Source organism: Poecile atricapillus, chromosome 1 (assembly GCF_030490865.1).
Source record: "Poecile atricapillus isolate bPoeAtr1 chromosome 1, bPoeAtr1.hap1, whole genome shotgun sequence".
NCBI lineage: Eukaryota > Metazoa > Chordata > Aves > Passeriformes > Paridae > Poecile > Poecile atricapillus.
In genome coordinates this window covers 102,970,304-102,992,845 of record NC_081249.1, presented here as the reverse complement: position 1 = coordinate 102,992,845, position 22,542 = coordinate 102,970,304, and the positions used below count along the sequence as shown (strand labels likewise).

The following is a 22,542-nucleotide window of genomic DNA, read 5'->3' as shown; positions in this document are numbered from 1 at the left end:
CTGAATGGCAGCTGGGACAATACAGGTTTTTTATTTCCTGGTAATGTAAATGCAGGTTATGTATATGCTATTTTCAGTAGAATGAAGAATGAGAGGAGTGCTCAGACAATGATCTGAAGAAGGTATTGGTAAACAGAGTTGAGTGTTTGCATTTCTAATAATTTGCTGTTAACTCTCAAGTTAGTTTCTCATCAAATTTTAGCAGTAGTAAATTGCATCATAACTTTGATTATTTTTTCTGACAGACTTTGTAAGCAGTTTAATATGCAGATAGCACAATAATAATATCTTCATATCCTCAAATACAGATTTACAAAAGTTTGTTTTTCTCAAGTTTTTCAGTCCTTAAAGTTTCTGCCTTCCTCAGTGGTGTGTTTGGAGTGAAGTGAAGCCAGTGTTGGGTAAAGGCTCTGATTATTTTTAACAAGCTTGCTACCTGACTGTAGAAAGCTGAGTAATGTACTTTCTCAGATGTTATTTCAGGTATGGTGTTAATGCAGGGTGACCGCATTGCTGCATCGCCCAGGGATGCCCCTCCTGGGAGGGAGGGTGGAGAGAGCCCTGCATGGCAATGTTCCCAGCCTCTGCAGTGGCCTTAACACTTCATGGTACTAGGACTTCTAAGAATGACTACTTAATTTTGCTAGTAAAAGATAATATTGTTTTGAGAGAGCAGGAAAGACATCTCTGTTGGGAATCTCACTGTAGGAGCATTTTTCGATCTGTCCACCTTACATCTCTGACCCAGATTTTTGGCATACTTTGGTAATACTCAAACTCAGAAAGTATGATTTAAACTCTTGCATGTCCTTAATTCAGTCTCCTCTTCAGTGGGAGTGATAGCTTTTCGACTGTGTTATTTGGACATCTCTTAATAAAGTGTCTTATATCTCCCTCAATGCAGAAATACTTGGCCAGTGGCTTGAGTGGTCTTGAACCTAGAAAAGAAACTTCGTGGTAGTCTTCTACCTTCCCTTGTAGCTGTGTGTGAAACCACCTTGTATTGCTGTACTGTACCTTGTTATTTCATGTAAGCTCTAGTGCAGGAGAGAAATCAGTTTTTAGTGCTTCAGGTGTTGCTGCTTGTATAATCATATGTGTCTGTTGTGTGTCACTGCAGTGGATTTATAGGGTTTTTTCGTTCAGGCTAATTGCCTTGGACAGATTGTAGTAATAAGTTTGAATCACAAGTGGGTAGATAGCTAATTTCTCAGAAAGCTCCGAGCTAGAGACTATATAGAATATAGTACCTGTGTAAGAGTTTTGCAAGTCCTGTGCAAACAGGCTGAAATGTCTGATGACAGGTCTGGTGATGTGACCACCCTGAAACCTTGCAAGCACTAGAAAATGTATGTTCAATCCCTTACTTCTTTGAAAAGGCTATGAACTGATGATTTGGCATTTAAAATAAATCTGCATTTAATTTATTCTTCTCTATAATGTGGGAAGAGATACGTGTTGTAGACTCTTAACTTGTCAGGCAGACATAATCTGAAGATTTACTGACATGGTGAAAAGCATGGGTTTGTAATCTCATTCACTGTGAATGTGGAACAGTAAGAATAACAGTTTTTCCTTTTAAAAGCTGAGGAATTGTTGCAGAAGCACTAAAATTCTCTCAGTAGTTTGCATTTGTAAATCAATAAGGTGAACAGATGTTTGCCAAAGTCAGGAATGGTTAGAGGAAGAAAAATGCCTTTGTGACGAAGTCTTTGGGAGCCTGGGATGAACTCATGGTTAGTATAGATTTGATACTTATCTGTGGTATATTTTCAGGTCTTCTTTTTACTATTTTCTTACTTTTCCTGTGCCATGCTCAAGGAATCCTGTCAAAGTTATTGTGGCTGCTGAGCATGGCCGCTGCTGCTTTCAGCAGCAGAACAGGGTTGTAAATAGAAGAATGTGAAGGGAGTTCTGAACGTGGGAATAGGAAGGTAGGTGTTGGTTGCCTTGGAAGACCTTAGCTAGTACATGGAGTAAGAGCAGAGTATTAAGATAATTAGTGATGTCAGCTGTATTTGGTACTGTTTGCAGTGGTACCATTTCTTTCAATCTCCCAGCACAACAAGTGAAATGAAGCCTAATTGTGTAAAACATCTTGTGTTTAAATATGTTTTTATGTTTCTTGCCCTGAGTATGAAAACAAGTGTGTGTAACTTTCAGAGAGCATATTCCTTCAGAAGAGGAAGAAACATCCATAAAAGAGGCTTTGTTGCAGCTTAGGGCAACCTTTGCCAATGTGGGTTTTAAGTACTTCTTAATACCTGCAGGTAAATCTCTGTGGAAAACTGGAGGAGAAATAAACTGTTGCGTTGCTGCTCTGTGGTGTTTGGATTGTGGGCAGCTTGTGTAAAGTTTGTGCTCTACATTTAGTACTTTGGTCAAATTCCCTCTCAGGAGTCAGCAGCCCTGCTTAGAGTCCTTGGATATTGCATCAAGTGAAATAAAATACATGTTATTTCTGCTTTCACTGCACACTGTGACCTCGCTAGTCTTAAATAAAAGTTGACAGCCATTGTTTCTCTGTCTGCGTATGGAAATAAGGCTTCTTTGTACTCCCCACACAAGGCATCATTAGTGTTCAGTGGAATTTTCTGTAGTAGAGCACTAGGTTCAGTAGCCAAATAAAAATTTCTCCTTTCCATTGTTGCAGTGTGTGTGACATCTTTCATAGTATAACTCATTACATCTCAATAAAGCAACAAGCAGGAGGTGGGAAAGTATAATATTGTGTTCTCTTTTGTGACAGTGGTTTATCAGGATGCTCTAGCTGATGACTGTCAAAAGCAAGATGATGTTTTAATCTTCCAGATTATTCATTTAAAAGACAAATTAAAAGAACACCCAAAAGTAAGTCACTGTTTGAAGGATTCATGTGTTCTAAATAGCACAAATACAATGGAGGTGTTTAAGACAAAAAATGCTCACTTTTTAAGTATGTGGTTCCAACATGATTAAAAAACCTGGAGGGTTTTTTACTTTCCTTAGCAGAAGGCTAATGTTTTGGGGATTTTTTGTGCTTAATGATCTGTGGTGATTTTATTCTACTTACTAGTAAGGAAACAGCACTTCATCTTCATTATGTCATCTTATTTGGATCAGTTCTCTTGGATCTGGATATAATAGTTAACAATGGATAATCTCATTTATCTTCATCATTGGAGGATCTGAAAGTTGCCTCCAAATTAATCTTAAATTTTCTTTCATGGAAATCTGTTAAGTACAATTAATATGAATTTGAAATATAGTCTATAAGGATTGAGTTAAGTTTGAATGCAGTACTTCTCATGAGCCTTCAAATCAAATGTATGTGAGCATGTCTATGCTGCTATCACTATTGTCAAGATAGAGAGCAGCTAGTGGGTGGACCTGGAAGAGGACTTTGAGGCCTTAGTATAGTTAAAAAAACCAGAAACTAATACTTTGAATTTTTGGCTTCTGATTCACCTCTTCAATCGATTGCTTTCTCTAACTTTGTCTGAATGAGAAATGTTTGTGTAAGATTCTGGCAACCACAGTAACAAGTATGTCTTCCCATAGAAGAACAAGAGTTGTCAAGTATAGTTTTTTTTCTGTTTCGATGTTTTGCATAACTAAACTTGCATGTGGTACCTACTTCTGTATTATTAGTATTATTTTATATTTATTATTTTTTATATATATATATATGTAACATGTATTATTATTACTGTGAGAATACCACACTGAAGAAAGTTCTTGGACTGACAGATTCTAGTTTCCCTATCTCCCAGACCTAACTGACTGTTGGAGTATTCCATGGCACTCAGTAATATCAGAAATCCAGAACTTATTGTGGGAGTATACTTTCTAAATGGGAAAGAGTGAGAACATATACAGGGTACTCTGCTTCTATTTGGTTAGCATTCCAAACATTGAAATCAGTAAAGCTTTTGCTAAAGACCGTCTGTGGAAGAATTCAGATGAAGGCTGTGTCTTTAAAGAGAGCAGTTGTTGTAAGATACCAGAGGCAGGGTTTGAAAATTTAAATTTTGGATAATAAATATTAGAAAAACTAGTGTACTTCTGTAGGGTGGCCTTCATGTATTGGGAAGAGTAGCTAGAATATCTTTTTCATCTTGTCCCATATTGCTTCCTGCATATTAGTTGCTTTTTTTGCTGTTTTCTTGAATCTGTTGAATAGTGGATTTTGGAAAGTCATAGACTTAACATAACTATCTTCCTGATTGTTGTGTCATTAGAGATTGATTTTATTTGAGGCTGACTGAATTGCTTCACATCCAGTTTTGGGTGGTTTTGCTTAGCTTTTTAAGTTGAAGAGTTGCCTTCTACAGAATAACTAGTTTGTGTGGTCAAACCTCTAACTCCTTTGGTTTGTTATTTTCAGTAAGGTTGAGACTCCTGGCTTATATAATGTTTTTGTTTGTTGATCATGATTGTGCAGAGGGCTGTGTATCTAGTGTACCTGGTGTGTGATCCCTGCTGGTGGGAGAATTGATGCTGGGGCCCATCATGTGTTATTGTTGCCCAGCCTCCTGAACAAAGCTGCTGGGTTGTTTCTGTGAGGGTTTCACTGTGTCTTCATTTGCTTGTTTTTTTTTTCCTTACTTCTACTTCTTGCTCATAGGTCCTGAAAAGGAGAAGGTTCTTGGTTTTGAGCATTAGCACAGGTCATGTACAGTAGCATTTAATCAGTAAAAGATTGCAGAATGCAAACTATAGAGTTGAAACATGAAATGTGCCCAACTGAGAGAATGACAAAATATTTTTATTCTTCCCCAAACTGAGGAATCCTCTGCCTTTTCCTGCTAAGCACTTCTGAAGGTCATTTTCTTTATTACTTAATATTTTATATATTATTTTATGTATGCAATAATGGTGATCTTATCTTTGGTCTGGTGAATGAAATAAATAAGTTCTCTCTGTCTGCTAGAGCCAGAAAGCAGAGAGATGGAGAAATGGCTTCACCTTGGAGACCATGGGAGTGGGGCATAGCATCAGAGGTTGAAGGCTATACTTTTCTTTTGAATGTGCTACTTGATTGTTATGAAAAAACCTCATGAACATGGAGTAGCTGCTCAAAAACCAGCAGCTGGGTGCACAGTGATATGAAAATAGCTTGTGTCTAGTGGGACAGTGAAGTTACGTTGGGGTGTTTTTCTTGTTTTTTTATTTTGGTAACAGATACTTCAAGTACCCTAAAAACAGATACAGGGCAGGATCTGTTTCAGCATTGGGTGTCTAGTAAAGCTGTATTAATTCCCTCATCACAGTTCTGTTGTGGAGAGATAAAATTAATGGATTTTTATAGAAGAAGGATTGAAGCACTGGACCTTCAACTCAAAATTAATTAAGTCTGTCAACCATCTATTTTACTTGGGCTGTTGTATATGTATATATATCTGTCCCGCTTTTGTATATGCCTTGAAAGTAATCCAGGTAATGTTACATTGTTTAATCCTGCTGTTGACAGATTACTTCCTTCTGGCTTGCTTACAGCAGTGTTTTTGTGTGCCATTAAAAGGCTTGTGTAATTAGAGATATGTTGGTATCTTGGGTAGCATAAATATTTCAGGAAGGATCTTCTGGGCATGTTCTTCCTTGCGGCAGTCAGCAAGTCTTCCTCGTGCCAAACACTTGTGGCTGAAGTCAGCAAATGCCAGAAATATTTTGTTAATTCATCTTCACCTTGTTTGTGGAATGAAATTGGGAAATTGCCTTTTTTTTTTTTTAAATAATAATAATAATAATAATTCTAGTAATCTAACTAGTCAGACAGCTTGCAGAGCAGGTTGAGTCACAGACTCAACACTTGAGCAAAGAATAGCTCTACATCAAAAGAAGGCGAGAGGGATCTTTGGCATACAAGTGGAGTGCAGTCATAGTGCAAAACAGCTGAAACACCTCATGTTAAAACTGGTGAATTACATCAGACTTCCCACATGTTCAGATGTCTGTGGCTCAGACCAGTGGCAGCAGAGGATGATTCCATTCTGCATCATTTGGAGAACGTAAGTAATGCAGTCTGTGGAAGCATTGCTTTAGCAGTGTAGGTGATGCCTCTGTATCAAGGGCAGATAAAGAACTGTATGCAAGTAATAATGAGAATAAAATAACCATCTCAGAGCTTCATTTGATATCCAGTTGATGCAGGGTGGAGGTCCTGTTTCACAAAGAAAATTACAGCTCTTCTGGCTGTGGTGAATTTTGCTTGGGTAGAGAAAGCTTTGTTCAGATTGGAACACAGGAAAAATCCTCTGAGCAGGTTGGTTTCAGTTTCCATTCTTTCTTGGAGAAGCTTACAAATTCATTGTATAGTTGCTGCATTGCAGTAATAAGTCTGTAGATTTAGAGTAATTAGTTCAGTCATCTAGTGTTGTCTTTCTACAGTAGGAAAATGATGTAAGCCCACAGGATTTTCCAAATCTGAAAAATGTGGTATCTCTTTTTCAAGGAAGTTTGTTTCAGGAAAACTCATGTGCCTTGTGTAATTTAACTCACTGTGTCTAATTACTGTCTTGTCAAAAAAACAGGATGTTAGCACTATGTAATAAATCAGTCACACAAGAGTCATGCTTAGAAGCATAATTCCAGTGTTGTGATTTTTGTACTGTTTTTTTAAATTGTTATTATTAGTATTTATTTATGTAGAAAGTTTAAAGTCCAATTACTTAAACAGATGTCTTTGAAATCATATTGTCATCTGTACTGTGAACAAATTTTGCTGATTTGCCCGTAGGGATCTAAAAAGATAAAAAGTGTGAAAGAGGTAATTTAGATACTTTATTTACTTTCTTCCTTTTTCCCTCCTTCCAAATACTTCTAAACATCCTTCTAGAGCCTGTGATGGGGCACATGGAAGACAGGGAGGTGATTCAAGACAGCAGCATGTCTTCACAAGGTTCAGGCAAGTCCTGCCTGACCAACCCAGTGGCCTTCTGTGATGTAATGACTGCATCAGTGGACAAGGGAAAGGTTACAGATGTCATTTATCTGGACTTCTGTAAAGCCTTTCACTCAGTCTCCCACAACATCCTTCTCTCTAAATAGGAGAGATCTATTTGGTCATTGGACTGCTAGATGGATAAGAAAGAGATAGAACAGTCACATCCAGAGAGTGGTGGTCAATGGCTGAGAATCCCAATGAACATCAGTGACTAGTGGTGTCCCACGGGGGTCTGTATTGGGATGGGTTCATTAATTAATCAATCATTCATTAATGGTATAGAGTGTTTGAGTGCACCCTCAGCAAATCTGTTGATAACACTAAGTTGAGTGGTGCTCCTCACTTGAATGGTGGAATGTCATCCAGAGGGTCCTGGACGAGCTTGAGAAGTGACGCAGGGGAATCTCATTAGGTTTAGCCAAGTGGAAGATGCTGCATCTGAGTCAGGGAAACCCCTCATATCAATCCAGGCTGTAGGATGAACAGGTCCAGAGGAGCCCTACAAGAAAGATTTGGGAGTTCTGGTGGATGAGAGGCTGGACATGCCCTGGCCGTGTGCGCTGGGAGCCCAGGAACCCCCCGTGTGCTGGGCTGCATCCAGAGCCCCGTGGGCAGCAGGGCAGGGAGGGGATTCTGCCCCTCTGCCCCTCTCTGCTCAGACCCCACCTGCAGGGCTGCATCCAGCCCTGGGCTCCCAGCACAGGAAGGACAGGGACCTGCTGGAGCCAGACCAGAGGAGGGGCACGAAAGTGATCACCGGTATGAGACATTTCTCCTATGAAAATAGTCTGAGAGAATTTCAACCTAGATTGCTCAGCCTAGAGAAGAGAAGGCTTCAGGCTGCACTTAACTGCGCCCTTTCTGTACCTGAAGGGAGCTGACAAAAAAGGTGGAGAGAGACTATTTACAAGGACCAGGCAAAGGGGAACAGATCAGGTATTAGGCAAAAATCCTTCCCTATGCAGGGTGGAGAGGAGCTGGCACAGGTTGCCCAGAGAAGCTGTGGCTGCCTCTTCCCTAGGAGGGTTCAAGACCAAGTTGGATGTGGCTCTGAGCAACCTGGTCTAGTGGAAGGTGTCCCTGTTCATGGCAGGGGATTGGAATGAGATGATTTTAAAGGTCTTTTTCAACACGAGATAAATTGGATATGACTGTGCATTTATTTTGGGATGGAGGCAGATTATAAGCATCCCTGAAAAGGATTGCTATCCTCTTACAAATGATCCTTTTGCTGCTCAGTTTTAGCAGGAAAAGTTGAAAAACAAATAGCATAAAAAAGGAATGAGGATACTATGCAGAAGAATTCTTCTTCCATGGGATGCTTAAGCATGGTGGTGGAAATGTGATGAATGAAATGTGAAGCTATCTTACAGTTATCAGCTACTTCAGATTAAAAACAAGTCAATAAATTACTGAGCATTGACATTTGAGGGATAAAGTTAATTTGAGAAACTGATGTTGCTCAAATGTTAAATTCTTTATCAAGTTCATCGAACTAGGATTGTTCTTCAATTTTTGACCGAACAATTAGAATTTAAATTTGTTTCATATCATTGAGTTTGGTTCTGCATTGTGGGAGATAAGAAAAGGCTTGTAGAATAAGGGCCTTTTTCACCATTGTTAAATCCTGTTTACTTCATTCTTGCTCAACAGAAAGCAGTCTGGGAAAGGTTCAGCGAACAGTGAGGTAAAAAACAGGTTATATAACCAAAGGACAAATTTTATAACTAGTGTGTAGTCACCTTGTGCATGGGGCACTGACTGGTTGAGGAGACACATGGACACTGGGTGACCGAAAAGGTGGTTGTGATGCCTTGAGAAGGCTGACCTAGAACAGAGGCTAGGCAGAGTTAAGAATAAAGCAGGTTTTTATTGAAAGGTCTTAAAGGATACACCTTGGTCAGTACAAGAGCCTGGCCAGGGCTACACCCAAGATGGACCTAAAAATGATCACAAAATGGACAACTGGTCACGAGGTCTCACATTTTTATAAGTTTTGCATATCAGGGTTAATTGTCCAATCACTGCTTAGGGTCATGAAGTCCCATAGTTCTTGTTTCCTCTCTTCAGTCCACTGTTGTTTATGCTTTTGGGCCTGAAACTTGTAATGATTGTCCTTGGTATCAAGCTAGGAAAGGAATTGTTTTGTCCACCTACTCTGTGAAGAGAGCTCACTAACATGAAGCTCAAAACTACACACCTAGGAAAAATATGAAAGCTAAAACTTATGGCACCAGTTGGGTAAAAGGATGTGTGAACAGTGACACCTGCAGTGGCAGGCAGCCAATGCATGCTTATTTTGCTTAAGTTTAGAGCATAAAAAGGCTGGTTTTTTGCAATACATTATTTCTCTTTATGACTGCTAACGGGGAGTCCGTGTGTCTTTATTCCTCATTGCTGAAATGGCAGCCTGAACAGGGGCATGTCACAGGCAGTGAAGCATGTGGACTGCACGGGTAGCAACCTTGATGCTTACCTCCACTGAACCACAGGTTCAGGAGTTGGTTGACCAGAAAAATTTGACAAAGGGACCCAAACTGCATGCCAGTCACCTACCAGCTGAGCAGTGGGAGAATTATGGGAGGAAAAATGTCCCTGGAACAAAAGCAGTGCCTAAACCTTCTATGGCGGCTCCTACATGGGCAAAATACAGACATTTCTGATGCTACCTTGCTGGACTGGGTGTCCATGCATATAAAAGACTTCCCTTCTACTGTGCCTTTTCAATTGGAGGCCTGGCAGACAGTAGGACAGAAACTTTGTGATATTGCCAGAAATGGCTCTGCTGATGCTTGCAAGCACCTCACCACATGGGGGACTGTGGTGGCCTACAGCTGGCTTGGAGGCCTCACAGTTATAAATTATCCCAACTTTATAACTGACATGTGATGGATTATATAATTACCTTGCTTATGTAACTGGACCAGTAAGGCCCATGGGAGAGCAAGCCCAGGCTGTTGGGGATTCAGGCTGCTGTTGGCTGGCTGGCCGGTGGCAACTAGCTTGACCAGTGAGGATTATTAACCATGTGTGCCTTCCAATCTATGTTAGGAGAAGAGGTCTCAATAAAGTGGGCTGTTGCTGCATGGCCTTTGGGTGTATTTGTTGCTGTCCTGCCTCCAACATATCACTGCGACAGGGGACTATTATGGCAACTCTTAAAGAAACCTGCATGTAGTTCTGCCATTTGGTGACTTCAGAAACTGATTTCCCTGAACCCTTGGGCCTGCCTGCACCCACTTCCAACACACCGGACCATTCTGAGGTCATCCCATCCCCGATGGTGCTGCTTGACCTTGATGAAAATCCTTACCCAGTCAGTCCTCTTGACCCTGGACCCTTAGACCCCAAAGAAGAGGCAGAGTTGTACCCATCCACAGAACAATGATGCTGTGGCACAGTGCTGGTGGAAATGTGAAGACGCAATGAAGGAGGGCGACTTCATGGTTGTTACTGCTTGTCCTGTTATTACATACCAAATTAACTTCCTACTTACAAAGACTTAAATTATAAAATTATCAAAGAACTGAGGACAGTGGTAAAAGAAAGTGGTGTGTCTTCTATCATGTTTTAAGTTACTTGGAGTCTGTAAGTACTGCCTATGTTCTTCACCTAGTGATTGGAGAAGCATAATGAATCTTATCCATGACACAATTTTCAGTTTGGCTTACCGATTACTGTGAGCTATGTACTACTCAGGTGGGAGCACTGTGAGGCAGAGATCCACCTATTGTTGACACTCAGTTAACAGGAGAAGGCCTGCAACCTCTGCAGCACAGATGGGCTACCTTTGCGACGTGTATGACATAATCACCTGCTTAGCTTTCCAGGCTCTGCACCGACTCCTGGGGGCAGACATTGACACTCATATGTCTTTAGCTAAGATTTTACAGGGCACAGAATTATTTGTATAGTTTTTTGGCAAGTTGATAATAATGACTTGAGCTATTTAGCTAAATATAATATTATAATAATATATTAATATATATAATATATTATTATATAAAAATATAATAATATTTTAGCAAAATAGCTAAACATGAGCTATTTTGTTGTGGCAACTTGCTTTTGAATATGCAAATGAAGACTTTAAGAAAGCATTACTCATTGTTCCCAATCTGCATACTTGTGATATAACAGACATGGTTAGGGCCTGTCAAAATGTGGGTTCTATCCCTCACCACACTAGTTTTCTCAGTGTGGCTTTAACCATGCACCTCCAGGTTTCAGTGGCAGGAGCAGGAGCTTGTTTTAAAAATGGTTCAGCTGACCACTTTAGGAGGGATTGTCCTTGAAAGGTGGCAGGACAAAACTGGCTACTAGGGATTGTCCCAGATGAGGAAAAGGAGAACTTTGGGCCTACTGAATGTCATTCTCACTACAGTGCAAAAGGGGAAGCCATACATCTGGGAAACTGCCAGCAGCAGGTGGTGGGCTTGCACATCCTGCAGAATCAAAAAAATGTGAAGCAGAACACTTGGCAAGCAAGCTGGAGCCCACAACCACAGGCAGCACAGGACTGGATTTGGCTGCTAAAGAGTCAGTAATCCTCATGACCTTCTTGGTGCATTTAGTTCCTACAGGAATGTGGGGTCCACTTGGAAGTAATATGCATGCCTTGTTAATTGGACTTTCTTCCACCACTAAGCTGGAGCTTTTTATGTTACCTGATGTTATTGACTCTGATTATGAAGCTGAAATACAAATTATGCTGTGCCCCCCCCATGCCACCTTTGCTTTATACCTGCAGGTCAGTGTTTAGCACAGCTTGTTCCCTTTCCCAACGAAACCCCTGGTGTAAGGGTAAATGTGACATGGGTGGCTTTGACAGGATAGGCCAGCCACAAATTTTTTGGACAAGTTCTATCACAATGGCTCAGCCAACCCTGGTATGCAGCATAGATGGCAGAAAATTTAAAGGGCTTGTTGATACCAGAGCTGACATCTCCATCGCTGAAATCAGTGAATAGCCCAGTGACTGGCCCATGATTAACCCCACCTTGACCCTAACTGGGGTGATAGGAATATAGCCCCCTAAACAGAGCACTTACCTCTGCTTGTTCTTGGCCCTGATGGGCAAACTACCTGGATCACACCATTTATTGCTGTCATACCATGTACGTTATGGGGAAGGAATATTTAGGACAGTTTGGAGATTCCATATGGATAGATCAAAAGATCTTTTTCATAGGGTCTATTGATCATCTGTTCTGAACTCTGTTCGGCAAACTGATGTCACTCAAATTCCCAAATCTGGTTGTTTGAAATATACTCATGTATCTGTTGACACTTACTGTCATTTATTGATGGCAACTGCCCACACTGGAGAGAAGGCTCATAATGTCACTCCACCCTGGCTCACCTGCTTTGCCACTTTAGGCCTTCTGGACACTATTAAAATGTACAATGGGCCTGCCTACACTTCTGAATGGACTTGACAATTCTTACAACACTGGGGTGTCTCCCACAACACAGGTATTTCCTGCTCTTCCACTGGGCAGGCTATTGTTGCCCCAGGACATTGAAAACTATGCTTGAAAAACAAAAGAAGGGAGAGTCACGATGGTTACATGACAGGTTAGCAAAAGCCTTGTATGTTTTCAGTTTTTTAAATTGAGATGAAGTTTGCCAAACAGCATGTGAAAGACAATATTCTTTTGATACAAAGGCTTATCCCAGACCTCTGGTGATGGTATAGGACCTGTTAACGGGGCAGTAAAAAGGACCCTTGTATCTACTAACATGAGGCAGAGGTTGTGCTTGTGTCTCCACAGGTCACCTCTTGAAATGGTTTCTTTCCCATTTGTTATACCATCCTGAATGTCGAAGGCACTGTGAATGTCTTACCCCCTAAGACTGATGGAAGCTTATGATGCTGTGCATACTGATACCATGTGCATATTGTTCATGTCACAGACATATGTCGGTGTTTTTGAAGAGCTGTTACTGGGTTACTCCCCCTCTTCCTTGCTGAGTCATTTAACATCTGAAAATGTTTCAGGATCTGTTAAGGTTTTTCTAATCTTGTATATTATTTGTATTAAGTGTAAGTGAAATGTTTTCTTTCAAAAATGGGATGTTCCAAATAATTTTATTTGACAGGATGTCTTTTGTCTTATTGGCATACAACTAAGTACCATGAGAAGTATGTGCTACAAATGGGATTGGTAGGTGATGCCCTTCCATCACTTGAGAATCACAACAAGCTTTTTTTTCTTCATACTGTTCAGTAAATTAGGCTGGACTTCTGTGAAACACTTGTATCGAGAACATGCTTTCATTGTGAAGTGAAAGTGATCACGCAGTAATAAGCAGAAGTAAATTTGATTACTTAGAAATGGGCAAATAGAGAATCCTAAAAGCATCAGCAACCTTAAGCAGCTTACTAGGTAGCTGCAACAATGTGATGAAGGTGATTTGTGGGGTTTATTTTCTTGGCTAGGCAACCTTGGCTTCAAGGTATGGTTTAAATATTTAGTAGTATATGGCATAGTTGTCTTTGGTGTGGTTTTTTATTAATTAAACAAAGAAGGGGGAGATGTGGGAGATAAGGAAAGCCTAATAGAATAAGGGCCTTTCTCACTGTTAAATCCTGTTCACTTTGTTCACTCTTGCTCAGCACAGAGCACTCTGGGAAAGGTTCAACTAACAGCGAGGTAGAAACCAGGTTATATAAGCAGAGGACAAATTGTATAACTAGAATGTGGTCACCTTGTGCATGGGGCACTGATTGGCTGGGGAGACACATGGACACTGGGTGACCAAAAAGGTGGTTGGGTAAAAGAACCCAGTGGACAGTGACACCTGCAGTGGCAGGCAGCCAATGCATGCTTGTTTTGCTTAAGCTTTTAGAGCATAAAAAGGCCTCTTTTTGGCAATGAACAATTTCTCTTTATGACTGCTAATGGGGAGTCTGTGTGTCTTTATTCCTCATTGCTACACTGCATATAGTAATTTTCCTTTTCATACCCTTCCCAGGTACACATGCAATGGAATAGGTTTAAAATATAATCTACACCACCAAAAAAAAAGGGGCTTTAACAAAAACACAAACTAGAAGTTAGGGCCTTTTCTAATATTTGTTCTCACCTTGTAGTTTTAGTTTTGCAGCAGTGAGTTTCATGGGTATGATAGGACCCTAGAAGTTATTACTGAGCTTGGAGTAGTTCTGTGGTCTGCTGCATTGCTGTGAATTGCGCTCTTATTTTCTTCTACTTAATGTATTTATTTAAGGTAAGTGATAGTGGCTTCGAGTGTTGGAATAGAAAATACAGTGCTGGAATTAGATGGTTTACAGTGATTTATTTCAGTGCAAAACCTTGATTTGTCCTGAAATCAGTCTTATGTTTGTTTTGGGGTTGTGACAGCCCTGCAGGTGATGAAATTGAAATGCAGTGTTATTAGCATTTCTGTACATGTAGACATACCAAAAGAAACCATAACCCTTGTCATATTTATTGGTGTCATTAAATACTTATTTTGTCAGACTTGCACACTTGCTGAATTTAATCTTTTTTTCTGTCCTATTTTTCCAAATAAATAAAAGATAATTAGTTCTGACAGGATTTGTCTTTTTCTTGTTTACCTTACTGCTATTAGTCAACATATATAGCCAGGTAAATGATCAAAGACTGTTTCAAAATCTAAATTATTGCTTGGGAGCAAGATTAGTGGGGTTTTTTTTGTTTTGTTTTGTTCTTTTTTACTTTTATCTTCTTAATGCACTTTTTATTCAGCTTGTAAAATCTTAATGTTATTCCACTCCCTCTACCTCCCCATCCCTATATTGATGTTTAATTGGTGCTGCACTAGATTTAATGCTTCCTGAAAATCATTCCAGTCTTGGGTAATTTTGGTCAATCTGCTTGTTACAATTTTTCTTCCTGCCAAAATGGCAGTTTTTATAAAAAATTATGACTAAACTTTGTGGAGGCACCTGCAGGCTGGGGTTACTGTTAGCTGTGAGAGTTTTCAGTTATATTGATAGTTAACTTCAAGGTATGTAAATTTCAGTATGGACTCTGCAGTTAACTCCAGGGAAGACCTGGTTGGTTGAAGGTTGTTCCTGCTCCTCCCATTATCCTCCTGCCCTCGGTGGTGCACATCATCACCCATAGCAAATTGCTGGTGCTCCTGGTCTGGTTGTGACCTTGGTGACATAGAGGCTAGAATGCAGTGCAGTATTTCAGTTGGAAGGGAGCCACAGTGGTTGTCTAGTCCAGCTGCCTGACCAAGTTACAGCCTGTTACCAAGGGCATTGCCCAGTTGCTGTTGACAGTCTTGGGGTATTGTGATCCTCTCCAGGAAGCCTGTTCCACTGTTTGACTATCCTCCTTGTAAAAAAATGCTTCCTAATGTCCAGTCTGAGCCTGGCACAGGGTTGAACCATTCCCAAGCATCCCATCATTGGATCCCACAGAGAAGAGCTCATCACTTCCCTCTCCACTTCCCTCCTCAGGAAGCTGTAGGGAGGAAGGAGGTTACCCCTCAGCCTCCTTCCATCCAGCTAGATAAGCCCGGAGTCCTCAGGTTTTCTTTGCAGGATGTCATTTTTAAAACACCTTTCATCAGCTTTATTGCTCTGCTCTGGATGCATTCAAGCACCTTCACATCTTCAATTAAGACACTCAAATTGGAGGTTGTGAGAGTGTGGCTTTTAAGGGGTTTTTTTTGGAAGCAGACATATTGCTAGTCGTGTTGGTGGTAGGTAAGAAACTCTTGAAACTGCACTTACAGAAGAATGTGTTTTTGTTATATTCATGTAGCTGATGCAAAGATCTGCCTTCTCTGACTTGATGGGGTATTCCCCTGTGATAATTCCTCACATTTATGACTACATTCAGAGATGTTGATTTTTGTAGTTAAATTTTAATTTTTAGTCACTCTCACAGGGACATGTGTGCAAGATGGTGCTAGACAGGTTCAGCACAGGAGTTAGGCTTCTGCTGCTCTTGTGGTTCATCTCATTGCTTCCTAGTGATTCCAGGGACCGCAGGGAGGGTTTCCTTTTGTGTGTGTTCACACATGCACATGCAGGTCAGCTGTTTATACAGACAGTTCTGCTCAAGTCCTTTGAATATCTCTTATATGCATTTGGTTATTGGTTCACTTAGGTCTTTGAGGAGAGGAGCACTCATTTCCCTGTGGCTCCAAAGGATAGCCTTGTGAACTCAGTCCTGGCATATTTTTTGGTTTGGTTTTGATACCTGGTTTCAGGGTAAACAAATGCTTGGGGCTGGGTTGGGGTGTTGTTCTACAAGTACTTGGAACATGACCTGAGGGAAGCATTAAAACTAAGATTGTGGAGGTTTTGGTTCGAAACTGGATGGAAACACCAATTTAGTTGTAGTTGTTTAGGTTTGCTAATTTGAGTTTCCTGGCCAATGGACCTAATAATGTAATGGGTTTAGTGCTGGGTAAAATCACCAGTGCACCTACTTTAATTCTTTACTCATTTCTTGCTGTGAGATATGAATTAGGAGGGCAAAGCAGGCTCCAAACTTAAAAGGTATGAAGAAAACGTTATTAACAGAACTAAAAGAATAAGAAGAATCAGAATAAATCCTTCAGGACATTTTTCCTCCTTCTGCCCGACTTCTTTTCTTCCCCAGCTGACAACGTAGAGACAAAACATGGGATTTTTCAATCAGTTACTACCTCTACAATAATCTTTCGTCAGTTCTCGTAGGGAGAAGAGTTTTCTTTGCCCATGCCATGGAGACTTCTCCACAAGAAACAGTTCTCTTGTGGCTTTTAATTTCCATGAATAGCAGCTGCCTGGGAAGAGATCTGCAATTGTGAAGCTCCTCCCATTTTCACAGCTGAGTTAATGGGCCACGTCAACTTACAGGGTACTATTTTCAGGATGAGCTTTTCAAAAACAAAGGTTCTCTTCATCTGTCTCTGTGATCATCTTTATCTCTGGGAACAGAGATCTTCTTCTTCTTTCCCTGGATGCTTATCAGTGTAGATCGGTGCTCTAGATTATTTAATCGCATTGTAATGCTGGTATATTTTTCTTGTGAGGGTCTGAATGTAAATGAATGAAACCATTGGTTATTAAGAAAACCTGAGTGATACACAAAATTCATTACCAGCTCACATATTTTGGCTGGATATCGCCTTGATGTGACCAGCAATTAACTCACTCACCTGTTTAAAATGTTATGATATTATATGTGGTACAAATCACTTATCACTGTGTAAATTTTACTAATGTTTTAGTCCCCTGCTTTTTTTTTGAGTTTTTAATCTTATAATCTTTGTAAGTGTACATATTTTACAGAAGGTGATTCCCCACCTTTCCCCAAAAATACTGCTGTTCAGTCCCCTTTGTGATCAAACAGCAGTTCAATGTTTCTTAAAATGAATGGTATTTAATGAGATTTTACATTATCAGGAACTTGCACCATATAGAGATTCCTTGAAGTTAGTTATCTCAGCTAAATTTTAGTTTTTATTTTTGGCTTTTATTTTGGTTTAACTTGGCAGTGTTAGGTTTACAGTTTGACTCAATTTTAAAGTCTCATTTAACCTAAATGAATCTTTGATTCTATGATCTAAATACTTCACTTTAGTTTTGATTTATGATTTTGAGTGAAAAGAAATCTAAAATCTGCCTCAGTGTGGCTACAGTGTGCTTTATTAATTTACTAAAGATCTCAGTTGGAGGAGCAGACTGGGAATGTAGAGTTCTCATCCATACATCACCTGTGGAATGACTCACTTCTATTTTTATTGAAACTTTGATAAGGTTATGTTGTATGTATAAAAAAAACCTTAACTTGGAGGATGTTTTTCAGATTGTTATAGATGTGGTACATTTGCTCTCTGAAGTTTCTGAAGGAGTAAGCATGTGATTGTTTTCTTGATCAAGGCAAGCCAAGACAAGGTGTCATCCCAATTATTGGAAAATTCTCTAATTACTCAGTGGAACAACAGTGATACTTGATTGTTAAGTTGTACAGAATGTACTTGTTGCACAGGAGAAGAGAAATTGAGATAGTAAAGGGAATTCTCAGCCAATTGCGATGTTCCTGTCTTTTTAAATTTTTATAGTTTTCTGTTTTTCGAGCTGAATTGCAGTAACAAGTTAACATCTTATGAAAACAGGAAAAGAAATGTTCTCTCTTTTCTCTTAAAAAGAAACCCAAACAAAACTTTGGGGTAATTTTGACGTTTTTCACTTTCAGTGCTAATCCAATGGATACTTAGATTTTCATTCCTGCAGTGTTTCTTAGTGGGGAGTTTGGGGATTTTTTTGTACTGTAGGCAGATAAAATTCACTAATTTTTCTTGTGTTTGTTTAAACAAAGAGTGAAACTAATATCCTGGGTTTGCATACCTTGTATGATGCCATAATTCTTTTTCTTTGTTTTTTTGTGATTTTTAAAAATGTTTTTAATTTTCCTCTTGAGAATCCTTCTTGCTAAGAGAGTAAAAGTTAAAAATAGATATTTAAACCAAAATGAATACTCTGCTGCACCTTGAATATGACTAACTGGCCTTTGGAGCATGAGGGGCAGTGGAGAGCTGTAGACTTGTCTCTTGAGGTACCTAGCCCAGAGAGGAGGTTTCTCTTTGTGTCATGTTCCTCAGATGTAAAACAGAAGCAAGTCTTTTCAGTTTATACTTTCAGGGTTGACTCTTGGTTTGTCTCCAGTGCTGTGGTCCTGTGGGAGAGGTTTAAACCTGTGCTGAGGGTGCCTCTGATGTCTGGCTCTGTGCCCCAGCAGTGCTTCGTTTGGGTGTCATGGGCAGTGTCTGTGGTTCAAGAGGAGGAGCATCTGTCTTGAGTGTGGTATTTTAATGCTTGTTGGGGAGGTGGTGTTCTGTAATTCTTGGTTGTGATCTAAACATTCAGCAGAGCCATTTTGATACCTCCTCAGCTCCTCTGCATTTTAAAGTTCAATCAAAGAAAAGCTTAGGTGGAAGTTGCTTTTAACCCGCCATCTTCATAAGACATGAAAAAATGGGTCTTGTGTGCTCAACAAGGAGATGAACTACTGAGGGGCTTGAAGAAGGATAAATTGTGAGGTTTTTTAGGAAACTCTTGCTAAAAACTTGTTACTGTTTCAATTACTTTTTGGTAAATTCCTCCCCCACAGTATAACAGCTGTATCTGGAAAATTAAACTTCTATAACTGCTCCAGCCGTGCTCGTTGTTCTATGTTTAGCCTACGTTGGTAAGAAGACAGTTAGGGGCCACAGAACAGTTTGGTTACAGCTTTAAAATTATACTGTTGTAATCTGGATTTCTATGAAAACCCCATTTACATTTCTCCGATATCCCTGAAACAAGAATTTTGGTCTTTGCTGGGATGGGTGGATGAGTCTGGAGTTTGTCTCAGACTTGCTTGACCTATTGCTGCTTTGGCTGGACTGAAATGTCAGATGTGAGGATTAAAACCTTTCTTCTCCTTCCAGGTGCCTGCTGATGGAAATGCAGGGCTGCTGGCAGAGCCTCAGATCGCCATGTTCTGTGGAAAACTCAACATGCATATGAACGTGCAGAACGGAAAGTGGGAATCGGACCCCTCTGGCACCAAGACCTGTATTGGGACAAAAGAAGGGATTCTTCAGTACTGCCAGGAAGTAAGTGCTGTCTCAGGAATAACTGCAATGGTTGATCTTTCAAAAGCCTAAGTGCAGGCATGTGCTGGAGAGCTCAGTCTGTAGGGAATCTTCTCTTTCTTTTTTGACCCTTTTCCTCCATTGCCTTCTTGTCCCTTCTGAAGAGGTTCTCTCCAGTGCCTGTTACAACAGCTTCAGGAATTGATTGCTGAGGGAGTCACTGGGGCTGTTGGAAAATTTTGTCTCTCTTCTATCCTTGGGTGATAATTTTTGTATAGTATGTTTACAGTGGACTTCTTTCTTACAAAATGTTTTGAAGAAAGCTGAGGTGGCAATTTATTATTTAAAATGTCGTAGGTCTTTTTGGGCTGCTTTGAAAAGATCAGCTTCTGTTCTACCATGACACTGAAATGCATTTGTGCAGTCCAGAGTTATTTGTCTCTGCTGCACACAGAACCATTCAGAGTTTCTTAATAGAAAACCATCCCCTACAGATGAAGTCACAATGACAGATTTCATATTTGGGAGCAGAAACTTCTTTCCCACTTGCTTATGTCCTTAAAAACATGTGGATCTAATTTTGTTTTGTCTCTGTGATGTGATAGTACAATAACCTTGTACCAGTGTGTGACAATTTGAAAAGAAAATGTGTTATTTCACGCAGTGGAACAAAAGGGCATGGTTTGAATTGCCTGTCCTTACATTTACTATGGTTTTTTTTTTGGGTTTTTTTTTGGGTGAGGGGTATGGCGTATTGCCATAGCAGTAGCTGCTTTGTTTCCTAAATGTGAAACCAGTTCCTGTGAAACTATTTCTTTGGAAAGCAAGAGAATTTATTTTTCAGATCTTTGCTCTCTTAGCATCATCATTCCTGTCCTTTCACCCACTGATTGCTCTTTCTAGGTTTTGTAGTGTTTTATTCTGTTTTTATTGCATTTGGTGATTTCATTAAGGGTGATATTGTAGTGGCAATTGCAATTTATTCTTCATCAGTAGCTTTGACTCTTTACTAAGAAAATTGCACTGTGAAACTCATATTTTTGTTTATCACCAACAAAAATACCTAACCTATCCTACTAGTAGAGTTTCAAAGTTTTTTTCTGGTTTTCTGTTGTCTTCTTTGATTTATCTAAATAAAGTTGATTAATACATAATGGAATTATTGTGGGTGAGGAAAGGAATAATAAAAGAAGAGCATCAGTAACTAAAAATGCATCAGTGACTAAAGGTAGTAAGTCTATCTGAAGCTACAGAAATAAATATGTGAATTATAGAAGTAAGATTAGAAAGTTTGGGAGTGTTTAAGGCATGAATATGTCAGTAGGTTGGAGGTTCAACCACAAATGCTGCAGGCAGGGAAGGATTCTGGAACAAAGTCTCAGAGTGACTCAACTCTCAACTGACTGTTGGGTGATTTGAAATTTGGGGTGGCATTTTAAAAAAAAACCCTCTCAAAAGTAAAGGAAAGAGGTAAGCAAAAGCAGTCCGAAGGTAATAGTCATAGAATGTGAAATGATAAAGAACCTAATAAGAAAAATTTTGGCTCACTAAGAAAAAAATTTGTTTGCCATGCATGGAGACTGGAGAGCTTAACTGGAGACCATCTTGGTCTGGCATAGATGTGAGTCCTGGCTGGAGCTGAGGAAGGTCTAATGATAGGTGAATAACCATAATAGGTCTCCTTTAACCTGAATTTTTTTGCAAATCTGAAATTTTCTCATAACTGAAACAGAGGAGAGACCTTGTGTTACTTGTTTTCAAAGGTAAATACTTAATTTCCAGTGTGTTAAGCCCTATTTTGTGTGCATGACTGCTTAGTAGCGTAGTGTTAGATGATTGTCATGATTTTAGAGTGTCTCCAGTTCCAGATAAAAGTATGGCTTACAGGGTTCTGCCCTGTCATGGGCAAAGTGTGGGCAGGTCTCCTCCCTAAAAATGGGGTAAGCATTTTGCAGATTTTAGTTTGTCTCTGTTAATTGTGTGGAGCAGTATGCTTTTACCAGCTTGAAGTGAGCAGTTGTGCTATGGAGTGTTGAAACATGGGAATCTGGCAAAACCCCACCCATCTTTTCTTGATGCACTTTTGGATTGTTTGCTGGAAGCTGCTGATGTCCTGCTGCCCTGCCATGTCCTTCCCACACAATCCCTTGAGATGGACAGTGCAGCTGCTGTAGGCTGCTGATGGAGAAGAGACAAGGTAGTCTGGGGTGTAAGAGCATGTGCCACCTGGTGTTTCGGGAAGGGGTGGAATCATGTGAGCCCCAGGCTTTTGAATGCTGTTATAAAGTTTAGAAATGGATAGCAAATATGAGGAAGTTCAGATCTGCTGACAGCAGTTTAAAACCAAAAGCCACATGGAAGTTGATCCAACCCAGCAGCGTGGAAAGAAGCTCCCTGTTCCGTACCACTCTTGCCCATGATCCTCCCTCCTTCCCCACACCTCTTTGACCAGGTCTGTGGCATGCTGGGCTTTGGCTTTGGCCAGGGAGTGCCACTGAAGCTTTGCTATTTTTAAACTTGCCTATGACCCCACAAGAGAAATCAGAGTTGAATAACAGTACCGACTTCTACCGAAGAAATAAATTTGTAGAGGATTGCTAGTAAATGCAACTCAAACTGGCTTCTTAGCTTTGGGGAACTCCTTGTTATTGTGGTTGGTATTCTAAATATGCCTAGTATTTCCCTTGCTTTCTGCTGTTTACCTTGGCTGCAAGACAGTACTTCTATCAGGGAATGGGACAAATTTTCATTTCCCATTAGCAGGAAGCAATAAGCAGCAAGGCTGAGATGTGGAATCTTTTGTGTTGGAATAGTACGCAGGTAAAAATCTCCTTTTTGATTGCTTTTGCCAAATATGGTGTTTTCCTTCCTTTATTTTCTCTCCTTTAATGCTGCTTTTTTCCCACAAAAGGATTGCTTCTTCCTGTGTGCTTTATTTCTTGCTCTAGGCAGAGACTGAGTATAAATGCTCTGCTAATGCAGTGGACAGGTACTCTTCCTCCATCTGCCTTCTTGTTCCCTGGCACTGTGGCAGCTTTCTTGCT

General features: G+C 40.1%; 1 protein-coding gene across 1 annotated transcript in view; it reads left to right on the top strand.

Moving 5' to 3' along the window:
- The window catches only part of APP (amyloid beta precursor protein), a 256,250-nt gene that overhangs the window by 34,733 nt on the left and 198,975 nt on the right, over window positions 1–22,542 (top strand). The window contains exon 2 of the mRNA XM_058835905.1: window positions 19,352–19,519. Coding sequence (XP_058691888.1) covers window positions 19,352–19,519 — 168 coding nt within the window. The remainder of the gene's footprint in view (window positions 1–19,351; window positions 19,520–22,542) is intronic.